The 12,731-nt window shown below is 34.8% G+C and overlaps 1 protein-coding gene across 1 annotated transcript; it reads right to left on the reverse strand.

Annotated features, from left to right (window-relative positions):
• Positions 1 to 843: 843 nt before the first annotated feature.
• LOC103462939 (troponin T, fast skeletal muscle isoforms-like) lies at positions 844 to 10,572 on the reverse strand (the record flags this gene model as incomplete). The annotated part of the gene is made up of 12 exons (XM_081604876.1): positions 844 to 1,035; positions 2,294 to 2,334; positions 2,579 to 2,669; positions 3,674 to 3,783; positions 3,886 to 3,999; positions 4,661 to 4,738; positions 4,813 to 4,929; positions 5,286 to 5,331; positions 5,497 to 5,515; positions 7,403 to 7,423; positions 7,626 to 7,643; positions 10,356 to 10,572. Coding segments are annotated over 12 exons (909 nt in total), but the record flags the coding sequence as incomplete, so codon positions are not given.
• Between the last annotated feature and the right edge of the window lie 2,159 nt (positions 10,573 to 12,731).

The raw sequence follows: 12,731 nt of genomic DNA on the forward strand, positions 1-12,731 counted from the left end.
TTTCGATTTAATTTATGATCCGTTTGCTGGTTTTCACTCGTACACTGCAAAAACACAAAATCTTACCAAGTACTTTGGTCTAGTTTCTAGTGGAAACATTTTAGTACACTTTAAATAATGCAAAACTAATTTAAAAGTAACTTTTCTTCAAGACATATGGGCTTGTTTTAGGCTAATAGTTCCTTAATGTTGATTTTAAATGCTAGATCCACTGGCAGATTATTTCACTTGTAACAAAACATTTTTCACATAAAAATGAAAATCTGCCAGTGGAACAAGCACATTTTCATCAATATCAAGAAATCATTGACTTTAAATGCTTTTTTTTTGCTTAAAAGTTACTTAAAGTTTGTATTCTTATGTATAAAAATATTCACATAAAAATATATATATAGCCTATATGGTAAGATTTTGTTTTTGCAGTGTAAAAGCCAGCCAAATGGTCTTTATGCTGTTTTTAAAAAATAAAATATCTGCATAATCTGGTGAAGATGCTTATTAAAAGTAACAATGTCTTCAGCTATAATTACCTAAAAATAAAGCAGTTTTGAATATAGATAAACATTTAAACACATAGCCACTAAAAGGATAAAAGTGAACATTCCTGTTAAATTAATTAAATATTAAAGAACAAAAAATGGTCTTTAATTTCCAGTATGAATTAGCAAAATTGCCTAATTGATAAATACTGAAGCCATAAATATCATACATTAAAAATAATAATAATAAACCAAAGAAGCAACTTTTTAATACTTATTTTAATATTATTTTTATCAGGCTTTTATTTAAGTAACTTTTTAATTCCCACAAACCAAAGCAAAGAGTTTTTCTTAAACAAAAATATCATTTTCTTTTAAAACAGTTTTTTTATTGGAGCTATATTTATTCTGAAGCCATTGCACTTGAGCAGAAACAGGAACTAAGACATCCAGTTGTCGCCGTCGCCACACAGTCTGCGCTGAGGTCGCGACCTTGGCCGACCTTTACCCCGACGCTGCTCACTTCCTGCGGCGTGAGGCGGCTCCCTTCTTGCTGCTGCAGGGCGCAAAGAGCAACACGAGTTCAGAAATAAAACAGAAATGTTTCATATACTTTTATATAAAAACCCTGGAGGGAGACGAAACTCCCAAACTGAGGCGGACTGATGAGCTTCAGATGAACAGCGCCCTCTGCTGGCAGATGACAAAACGTTCTGAGTCACTGCTATACTAAAAGCGAACAACAGGGGGCGCTGATGCGAAGAAAGTCAACACCAAGTGATCAGAAAACTGAACCTAAACCAAAGAATGAGAACTGTTGTATAAATTCATCTACACTGCAAAAATACAAAATGTTACTTTATTTCTTCACACAAGAAATGAAAAATTCAATACATGCATTTGTCATTTGCATTTGTCAGCATATTATGGCCAAAAAATAAATAAAAAATAAAAAAAAATCTCTGAAATGTTCTAGAAAAAACAAAGACAAACAAACAAAAACAAAAAAAACGTAGAAATTTTGCGATTAATCACAGAAATTTTACAGAAAAATCTATGACATTTCTGAGTTTCAAAAGTTGCAAATTTGTGACTTTTGGAAATTTTCTGAGTTTCAAAGGTAGAAAACTTTTAACTTCGGAAATACAAAAAAAAAAAAAAAAAATGTCAGTACATTTTCTGAAGTTAGTCTAAAAATTTCTGAGTTATTTCCAGCAAATGTTGAAAATATTAATATTCAAATATGTAGATATTTCTTAAATTTAAATTACATTTTTTTAAATGAAATTTAAAAAGTGCAGACTGATTTTATCACTTATAACTGTAAAAATGTCTTCAGCCAGTGGAACTGGTACTTTTTGAAAACAATATAATCGACACTAAATGTTTTACTTAAATCTCACCTCTAAATCTTGCTGGAAAGTTACTCTTAAGTTAATTTTGTCTTATTTCAATTGTACTTAGATATTTGAACTAGAAACTAGACAAAACTGCTTGGTAAGATTTTGTGCTTTTGCAGTGTACAACCACATAAACAGCTTTGCTCCATCTTATTACGGCTAAAACAAAACAAAAGTATAATAATAATAGTTTCCAGGTTTGTTTCTGGTAATTCAACAGAAATGATGTCCAGCGAGGTCAGGATATCTGTCAGTTCCAGGGTTTTAATAAAATGACTTAAAAACTAAATGTGCATGGATGTTTTTATATTTTTGCAGCCTTATTCAAATGAGGAAAATTATTTTAATTATATTCAAGAGTTTTCCAGACTGCAGGAATCCATTTTGAAGCTGCTTTGTTTCTTTGTCACTTACTGTTTCTGCAGCTCGTCGATGCGGTTTCTGAGAGAGATGACCTGAAAACAACAACTCTGAGTTAATAAAAAGAAACTTCACATTTTGCTTCGATTAAATTCACATGATCACATGAGGAGGAAATAAACAAACGTAATTTTTTCCACAAGTCACTAATTTATTGGCGTTTATAGATTAAATCTAAAGAGAAATTCTCTATATGCTTTAGTATTTCAACCTATGACAAATACATTTATATAAAACATTTTTATTTTTAAGCTCAACTCTGGTTTGCACATTTTTCACCTCATATCTTTGTCTCTTGAGCATCTCACAGTGGTCGTATTTTATCGCCTCCAGGTTGGTCAGCCAGTCCCAAAGCTCATTGGCCTTTCCCCTGACAAACACAGCAGGAACCATTTTCACTGCCTGGGATTCATCACTTTAAATGTTTCTTTTTTTTGGTAAATTGTGACCTCTTGGCAAAAGGAATGTGTGGTATTTTCCATTGTGAGGTAATTTTATTTATAAAGCAGTTTAAAGTGTTGACCTTTCCTGATCAACTTCAGTCATTTTAGCTTTGGATCCATTTGCAAGAATTTGGGTTGATCTTAAATTTGGGTTGAGTCAAATTCTGCAACTCTTTACATTTACATAAAACAGGATATAAGGGCTATACTGAGGGAAATTAAAAAATATGAGAATAAAGTAGTAATGATATGAGAAAAAGGTATATTTAAAAAATAAAGTCATAATATGATGAGAATAAAGCTGAAATAATACAAGAATAAATTTGTAGTAATATGAGAATACAGTCAGGGCATTATGAGAATAATGACTTTATTTTGGTTATATTAGGATTTTATTATCACAGTTTTATTACCGTATTTTATTTACAGAGCGTTATCCCCTTAATGCAGTCAAGTTTTTAATCAAAGTTCTTCTGAAACAACCAATTTTTACTCTGATTTATAATCCACCGTCACCAACATGCTGGCATATTTGATTTTAATCTGGTTGTACTGATTTATTAATGTTTATCTTAAATATGTAGCATATTTCTTTATATTTTACCATTTGATTTGATTTTTTTATTTAACAGTTTGCCTGTGAAGCTTCACTGAGCTTGAAAATCAAAATAGAAATAAAAACTTTCACTTATAACAAGATATTATTCCTACTGTCGAAGTGAAATAATCTGCCAGTGGAACCAGAACTTTTTCATCAATATTAAGGAATTACTGAGTTAAAACAAGCCCATATTTTGTGCTGAAAAGTTACTTGTAAGTTAGTTTTGTCTTATTTCAAGTGTACTAAGATATTTGCACTAGAAACTAGATTAAAGTTACTTGGTGAGATCTGGTGCTTTGCAGTAAAACCCAGAGAATCAAATGTTTTTACCTCAGCTGGTCGTCTGTGAGGCTGTCGATGCTCAGCGGTTTGATCCTCTCTGCCAAAACCTTCTTCTTCTTTTCTCTTTCGGTCTGCTTCTTGCCTCTCTTTGCATCAATCTGGTGAGAAATAAAAACATTTAAAGTTAAATTTCACGGCTGCCTTTCCTGAGACTGAATGTAAAATGTTCCATGAAAGGAAAAACGAAGCAGGTTAAATACCCTCTGCAGGTGGCTGCTGAAGCCTGACCCCATGTTGGTGAGAGCTATCTTTTTCTTGGCGTCATCGTCAGCCTTCCTCTGTGCATCCGCCTCCTCCTTCCTCATCCTCTCCGCCTGTGGAAACATTAAAACCAGAAAGAAAATTAAGCAACATGCAAAAACACCTCCAGGCCAGCAGGGGTCAGTGAAACACTGAGGCTTCATACTTCCTGTTTCCAGAGCTGGGCAGAGTATGCAATAAAAGTACTTCAACATATTTTTATCAAGTAAAAGTAAAAGGTATCCAAGGTAAGGTCATTTTATTAATGTAGCACATTTTCAGCAACAAGGCAATTCAAATAAATTACTCAAGAGTACAAAAGTATTTGGTAAAAAGTTTACTCAAGTACGAGTAACTGATCAAATGATCAGTTACCTAATATTTAAAAATTACATCATCAGACGGATAAAAATTTAAAGTTAAGTGGAAATTTTGGTATTTTATTTTAAGTAACAAAAATAACAAAATCAGGGAGAATGCATTTCTACAAATCAGTTTCTTTCAATAAAAATCTTATGAAACTAACAAACTGCAGGTCTGAGTCTGGTGAATTTTTGGTTTGTTTTTAATTCAGTTGGTAGAAAATCCAAGAAATTAAGAGTAGAGATACTTCATAATAAAATTACTCAAAGTACAGCGTAGTAAAAATGCTGCTAAATAATTTTTTTTTCAAAAAACTTACTTAAGTAAATGTAACTAGTTCCTGCCCATCTTTGCCTGTTTCCTTTGCTTTACCTCACGCCGCGCCTGTCGCTCCTTATCTTTCTCAGCGCGAATCCTCTGCTGCTCGGCTCGTTCCGCACGGCGCTTTTCCTGCAACAAGCGCAGCAGACTCACTTCCTGGAGCTGAATGCGATGTGCATGTCTGCACGCCGTGGGAAACTCACGATTCTTTCTTTGAGCGCGATCAGTTCCTCCTCCTCCTTCTTCCTGCACTCAAAGTGAGCGTCGATCAGAGACTGAAGCTCAACCAGATCTTTGTTCTGACGTTTCTTCTGAATGTCCTGTGATAAAAACACAACAGATCGACTTTAAGAACCTGCTGCTGAACAACGAGGGGCTGGGTGTTGTTTTCCCAAAAACAGACCGAAAAAAGGCAACAGAAACTTTTACCTAGCAGTGAATGTATAACTGAGGTACATGAAGATTTTAGAGAAACTGATTCCTGTGCAACCCAGTATGAAACAAGCATTTATCTTACTTATTCAATGCAGCTTCACTTCAATACTTTTTTAAGTCTTATATTTTAAAAATCCTATGAATATTAAAAGAAATATTTATTTATAATTATATATTTAGTTATATAAATATATAATTAATAAATCATGATTCATTTATCTACTAAAATGTGATGACTTACATCAAAGTCCACTTTCTCTCCATCAGGGATCTTTGGAGCACTGGGTCTGTTCAAGGAAATAATAAAAATGTAATAAATAAAATACATTTAAAAAGCACTACACACACACACATATATATATATATATATATATATATATATATATATATATATATATATATATATATATATATATATATATATATATATATATATATATATTTATACTCACTTGAACTTTGGCTTTTCCTCTGATCGGAATAAAACCAGGAATGAAAAAGAGAAAATATCGATAAGTTAGGATCAAGTCTGCATTGGATTCAGGGATGCTTCACCTCCGTTGAAATGTGAGAGTGAGTTTTAATTTTAACAATCCTTTCCAACAACAGAGACCTAATTAATGCTCGTTAAGCTTCTGTTTGAAGTCACATAAACACACAGCAATACTGGCTGAGGTGAAAACAACAGTTTATACGATCTTTTAGCTGCCAAGTCTACAACAAAACCAACAAGTTTCCTTTCAAACCTCTACATAAATATATAAACTGCACACAACTGGCTGCTTTTGTACGAGTTTGTTTTTATATCTTAGAATTTTCACGTTTTATTTTTAACCAAACTAACTTTTACAGTTGCGAAGCTAAGCTAAACATAGCACAGCTGTGCTAATGCTACAGCTGATTAGCTAAAGCGACACGAAGCTAATCAACTGTAATCTTATAAATGTATATTTATATAACTGAAGCAGTATTACTGTGCATTTTTTTTCAATAACCAAACTGTGCTGAGGAAGAATATTCGCCTTCTTGCAGATTTCTAATCCTCTCCAAACTTACCCAGAAAAAACAAATCATCCCCGTTTTTAAAAGCGCCTTGATCCGCCTTGCTGCTGAAATGTGCTAAACTCATCAACTTGATTGATTAATTAATTAAATCATAAAATAACCACGATTAACAGGATTTATTTTAAAAGTTTAGAAAACTTTCAGCAGCAAACCAGACCAGGTTAGCGCTGGAAATGTACAATAAATAAATCATCTATAAATCGAGTTACTTTGTAGTAAGAGAACTAACAGAAATATAGAAGGAAATAAAATAAAAAAAGTCAAATAACATGTTTATTTTATTATTTATTCAATGCAGCTCACTTTAATAGATGCTTTTAATCTTATATTTACAAAATTTTATACAAATATTGAAATATTTGTATAAAATATTTGAATATTGAATTATTAAATATTAAATATTGAATAATTTTCCACTTGCCATTAGACTGCTGAACTCCCAACCGTATTGCACTTGAAAATCTGGTCTCCACATTATATCTGCCTCTTGCACAGAACAAAGAACTCTTTTACTGTTATTCCTTCACTCTATATTTTTCTATATTTATATACGTATTTACTGTCCTGAGCTGTATGCAACGAAATTTCGTTTTGTATTCACCTTGTGTATGCAATATGACAATAAAGTTTAACTAACTAACTAACTAACTAAATAAATCCCATTAATTTAACACAAAATAAACCAAAAATAAAATAAAAAAAGCAACAAATTATTCCTTGATATAAATAAATCTCCGTTATGGATGAAATGGTTGACAAAGTTTTTTTCCCCCTTAATAAATTAAATCATCATTTAAATTTTAAAAGCTGCATTTGCTCTGGTTGTCAAAATGTGTTAAATAATCTGAAAGGTAACAGTGATAAAAATAAAAAAATAGCAGAAATATGTAAGAAGGCAGAAACTTTTTCACAGCACTGTGTACCAACGTATAGTCACAGTAAAGTTATACCCAACTTCTCTATTTATCCGTGTTAATTTACTGTGAATTAGTATGTAAATCAAACCCATTTTATCGCTAAGATGCTAATCAGGATCAGTATGCTGTCATATAAATCATCACATTTATCTATTTAATAGTTAAAGTTTCCAAGCATACAGGACATCAAGTCACACAACAGGAGGGACTGGATCTTGTAGGTACTGTTAATGGTTTTCAGGATCGGGAGGCGTGTGATTAGACTTTGTTTCGTTTTAAGTGACCCTCAGACTTCGACAACATTTAGAGAAACGGACAACAGAGGGGAGGAAATCGCAAGCCAAGCAACGATGACTCAGCATGAAATACAAACTACCATCTTGATCTCCATCTTCCCCTGGCAGGACGCATTCATGCAAAAAAGAGAAGAAGCAGAGATGAGCCGACTCGCTGTTTATGAATCCTCCGGCCTGTTCCTCTACCTCCTGAACCCAGGACCGATTCATTATTTAGAATTAAGGCTTAGAAGAGTCCCTTGTTCAACAGGGAGGCATAAAAGGTCGAATCAGAAGGACAGAGAAGAATGCAGGTCCACATACCTTCCTCTTCATAGGCCTCTGCATGCAGCAAGCGTCCAAAGCAAGAGCAGAACAGAGACCATTAGTGACCCGACTGAGCAGCCGGTACATGTTCACAAAGCCTGGAGCTCAAAAAGCACATTTACTGGATTGGGGCGTTGCTATGGAGACGCTGCAGAAGTCCCATAACGGGTCAAGCATTAATCCTGCTGTGACACTGCAGGCAGCTCCATACCTAACGATAACCAGGGTTTACTTGTCGGCACAATAATAAACACTTTATGTTAATTAAGACTTTGTACAACGATGGGTTGATGTTCTGTGGAAGACCAAACCTGTCATAATTAAGAATAACCACAGAAATACATAAGTGACTCATTAAAATAATTACAATGCCCAAAAGCAGCTTGACTATGGAAAAGGATTAGGGGCACTGAAAAAAAAGAATTCTGATTTTAATCTCAAAATTCTGAATTTCATTGAGAATTCTGAGTTTTTCTCAGAATTTTGACCATCTTTTTATTTTTAACTTTTTTTTTAGAATTCTAACTTTTTAATTCTAATTCTCAGCATTCTGATTTTAATCTCAGAATTAGGACTTAAAAAAAATAATAAATAAATAAAAATTCCACCTCAGAATCTTTCTTTTTCTGAGAATTCAATTTTTTTTAGAATTATAATTTTTTCTCAGAATTTTGACTTTTTTTTTTTTAAGAATTCTTACTGCTCAGTTTTGACTTTCAAGAATTCTATCTTCTTTTTTGAATTACAACTTTTTTTTCCTCAAAAATTTGAGTCAGAAAAAGTCAGAATTCTCTAGATAATTCTAATTTTATTAGTTTGAGATTGTAGCTGCTAAGGCAATGAAGTGTTAGCTGAACAGGCGAAGCCTGGGACTTCTGCCGTGATTCCATGGGATTCACAGAACTCGAAACACATCTGAATAAGGAATTAGCTTGAATTTGATCAGCTGAAATCAGCCGAACATCCCAACACCCCAATGTAAATGCTTTGTCGCAAATGGCAAATTTCATTCTTCAGTTGCAGACAGAAAAACAACAAAAATAAAAGCTTAAACATGGACTAAAGGGAGGTGAAGAATTGGCTTTACATGACCACAAAAATACCCATCATCCCTTCTGGTTTGGCCTTGAAAAAACGACGTGAGTTTTCCAAAATGCAACTAATGATGATGGTCAATAACAACAAAAAGAAGGCCAAGGATGACACGGGGCGACTGACTCATGTAAAGGCAACCGCCTGATCACGCCTCCCTTTCTGACATGTATGCACAGCTCATATTTAAGACACAAATGACAGAACAATAACGCTGGAAACAGGACAAAACGGTTTTTAACTGTTTGTGGATGGAGACGATGTGACAGCTGTGGGTGTTTATGAGGAAAATGTTTGCAGCAGACTCCTAATATAGTGAAGTAATAGACCTGATAATGTGAAATAACGTGTGACTTTAAACCAAAGATTACATTTTCTGAATATATTCTGGATTTTCAGTTTTACCCAAAATGTACCAAAATATGAAATTTTAGCATTTGATTGTGTTTACTTCACATTTTCTGCCAACTCATGTGTTCAAAGAAAGCAGTCATAAAGAGGAAGCTAAACACGCGTTAAAAAGGAACCGATTAATGAACTGCAAAACTATTAAAATGTTTAGATTATCATTAAAAAAAGTTTTGCAGGCCTCATTAATACAGTGCATCCTTCTCTTAAAATTATCTCTTTAAATAGTTGGAAATAATAGTAGCCAAGAGCAGCCATTTTCTAGAAATAACAGGATATAATCATATTTCAGGATAACAAAAACTTTTCGTGATAACATTAAAGTCACCTTTTAGTATTTTTCTTTTTAATTATAATGGGATAAACTATTTTTTTATTATTTACACCTGCTAAATAAATAATAAACTCTACACATAATATTTTAATAAAATAAGCAAAACAGTTGGATTTATGTAGCAAAGTGTAAGGAAATTCTTTTAGAGTTTAAATAAATAAAGTTGATTGAAGTTAAGTCATATTTAAAAATGAAACAACAGAAAACCATATCTCAAAATATCTCAGATTGACAATCATTTCTAGTTTTTTTGTCTTTTCAACAACAAGAACAGAATATTGATGTTGTTTTAAAAAGCTGTGGAAGGTGATGTTACAAATCAGCAGTAGGCACTGCCCGTTACTTAGCAACCGCAGGGAAGCCCAGCCTGTTACCTAGCAACCAAGCGGAATTGGCCAGCTGGGCGTGGCCATCAGCAGCTTATTTGGATTTAAAGTGGCAGGAGCGTCTAAAGCAGCTCATCCTGAGAGACTAAAATCTAATTATCTATTAATGATTTTGTGCTAAAAATGTAATGAAGATGTTTTGTATCACCGTAGACCTAAAGAAGTTTTATTAAATAAGCCTTTTTGTTCTCCAGGCAATAATCTATTTACCACAAAGTAATAACTTTCATTATCCTGAGATAATAGTCCTGCTATCATAAAACAACTGAAAAATATGACATTATAAAGGGTATGGATGCTCTTGGCTTCTGTTGAAAATCAATCCCACATAAAACGTTAAAGTAACTAATAAAAGCATGGACACAGTTCCTACTGTTTTTGCAAATGAACTTTAAAATATAGATAATTTTTAAGCTTTCTGCCATCAAGTTTGACTAACTGTTGCACCCTCAGGTCTACCCTGTTAGGCAGAGTGCCGTCTGGCCTGCAGCGGGTTTATAAACGTACCTTCCTCCTCCCGAGCCACTTGCTGCACCACCTCCTGAGGCTCTGGTTCTGGTTCTGGTTCAGGCTCTACTTCTGGCTCTGCCTCTACCTGGGCCTCCGCCTCAGGGGCTACTTCTACTTCTACTACCTCCTCCTGGGCTACGCAGCATGCACCAAACCGCAGAGTTGGCGTGCCGGAGAAGGCCGTTAATGGAAGACCACAGACATGACAGAGCCATTAGAAACCAAATGTGAAACCGAGATTTACAGAAACGATGGGTGGATGGATGGGTGAGCGGCGGACGCTGCTGGAGAATGGAGAGAAAAACAGATGATGGATGGAGGCAGAAACTCCAGTGACCTTTCACCCAGAAGCCATATTGAACTGCTGATGCGTACGACTACTGGAGGAGCAGGGAGTCGGGTCCAAAATTACTCTTTACTCAGTAACAGAGTTGGCTGTTAACTAGTTACATTTACCAGTTACATTTACTTTTAAAATAGCAGGAAATAAATATATATCTAGTGCAGTGGTTCTTAACCTTTTTTGAGGTACCGAACCCCCCAGTTTCATATGCGCATTCACCCCCCCCACCGCCGACACACAAAATACTTTGCGGTATTCTGATTTAGTAATGTAATTATATTAGCTGTGTTACCACCCCCACGCCACTAGAGGCAGTAGCAACCCCGAAAAGATGCGACTAAGGAGCAGATTTAGACCAGTGTTTTTCAACCACTGTTCCGCGGCACACTAGTGTGCCGTGAGTGATCGTCAGGTGTGCCGTGGAAATTATTCAATTACGGTGCCGTATTTTCCGGGCTATAAACTGCTACTCTTTTCCTAAGCTTTGAACCATGCGGATTGTAGCCCGATGGGGCTTTGATGTGTATTTTTCTTCAACCACCAGGGGGCTCTCTAGCAGGAAGTGAATCATTAGAAGTAAAAATTGTAAATCAAAAGAAGAACGTGCTAATTTTCAACCACATGCTAGCAGCAGGCACGACAGAGAAATGTTTTCAAACTCATATCATGCAGCTTTTAAATTGAGGGCTGTCGATGTGGCACTTCAGGAGGGAAATAGAGCCGCTGCATTTAAGCTCGGTGTGAACGAAACCATGGTTCGGCTTTGGAGACGGAGTGCTGCGTCCAGCAGATTTATTAGGACGCCGCCTTCTGCTGGGTCCTTATGGAAAACCGAGAGCAGCTTCCAGCTTCTAGTTTTTTTTTTTTTTTTTTTTCAAAAAAAAAAAAAATTGAAGGTGCTAGTATGTGTGCTCTATAGTCCTAAAAATACAGTAATTGATTTTAAAATATTTTTTGAAAATGAATTATCTGCAAATAATGCCATCTTCGAGTGTCTGCTGTAGCAGCGACTAGCGCCGTAATCATGTAATATTCTTACCACTAGATGGCAGTAGGTACACAGCCTTTTACATTAAAACAAGAGAATTAGTGATGCGTGAATGTTAGAGGTAGCGGTGAGAGCATCGTATCTAGCAAGACTGACGACAGTGAAGAAAAAGACAGTGAAGCTCAGCAGTAGTTGGAAAAAACATGGGTCCATTTCCCACAACATATCTGTGTGAAATGAGCTTCTGAAGCCTGGCTACTATAAAAACAAAAACCAGAGAGACTGAGAGTTGTTGAGGAAGAGTTTTGTCTTTCTTCAATTTCTGCCAGTAAATCAGCTGTTTTCATCCAAACATGCACAGGTTTCACACTAGGTGGTAAAATATGAAGATATTTACATTTTGTACATGCAACTCTTCATATTTTAACAATAAATAAGAAGTGAAATGTTTCCCAAATATTATTGCTTCTTTCAGAATAAGAATTATTTTCTGTATTCCGGCTATAAGAATGTGGATTAGTTTGTAAAACAGTTTGAAGTTTTCTACAACTTCTTTAAATTTAACACCACAGTGTTGTAGCACTGTTCAGGTGTATTTTTGAAGTGGATATGTTAAGTGCAATTTGAAATAAGAAATGTAAAATGTGATAAAAATGCATTTTTGTGTTTGATTCCTATTCAAGACACTTTGATAAGAATGACTATATATGTAATATAGGCGGCTACAGAGTATCTTTGTTTACATTTTTGGTTGGTGGTGTGCCTCGGGATTTTTTCAATTAAAATAATGTACCTTGGCTCAAAATAGGTTGAAAAACACTGATTTAGACTATAGATTTTGATAAAAAGAGTGGAGCTCCTTCAATCAGGGCTCCTCCGCAGCTCTGATTGGCTAAGCAATGTAACGTGATCCTCTGATTGGCTAAGCAATGTAATGTGATCCTCTGATTGGCTAAGCAACGTAACGTGATCCTCTGATTGGCTAAGCAATGTAATGTGATCCTCTGATTGGCTAAGCAACGTAACGTGATCCTCTGATTGG

Source organism: Poecilia reticulata, chromosome 3 (assembly GCF_904066995.2).
Source record: "Poecilia reticulata chromosome 3, P_reticulata-male-v2, whole genome shotgun sequence".
Taxonomy (NCBI): domain Eukaryota; kingdom Metazoa; phylum Chordata; class Actinopteri; order Cyprinodontiformes; family Poeciliidae; genus Poecilia; species Poecilia reticulata.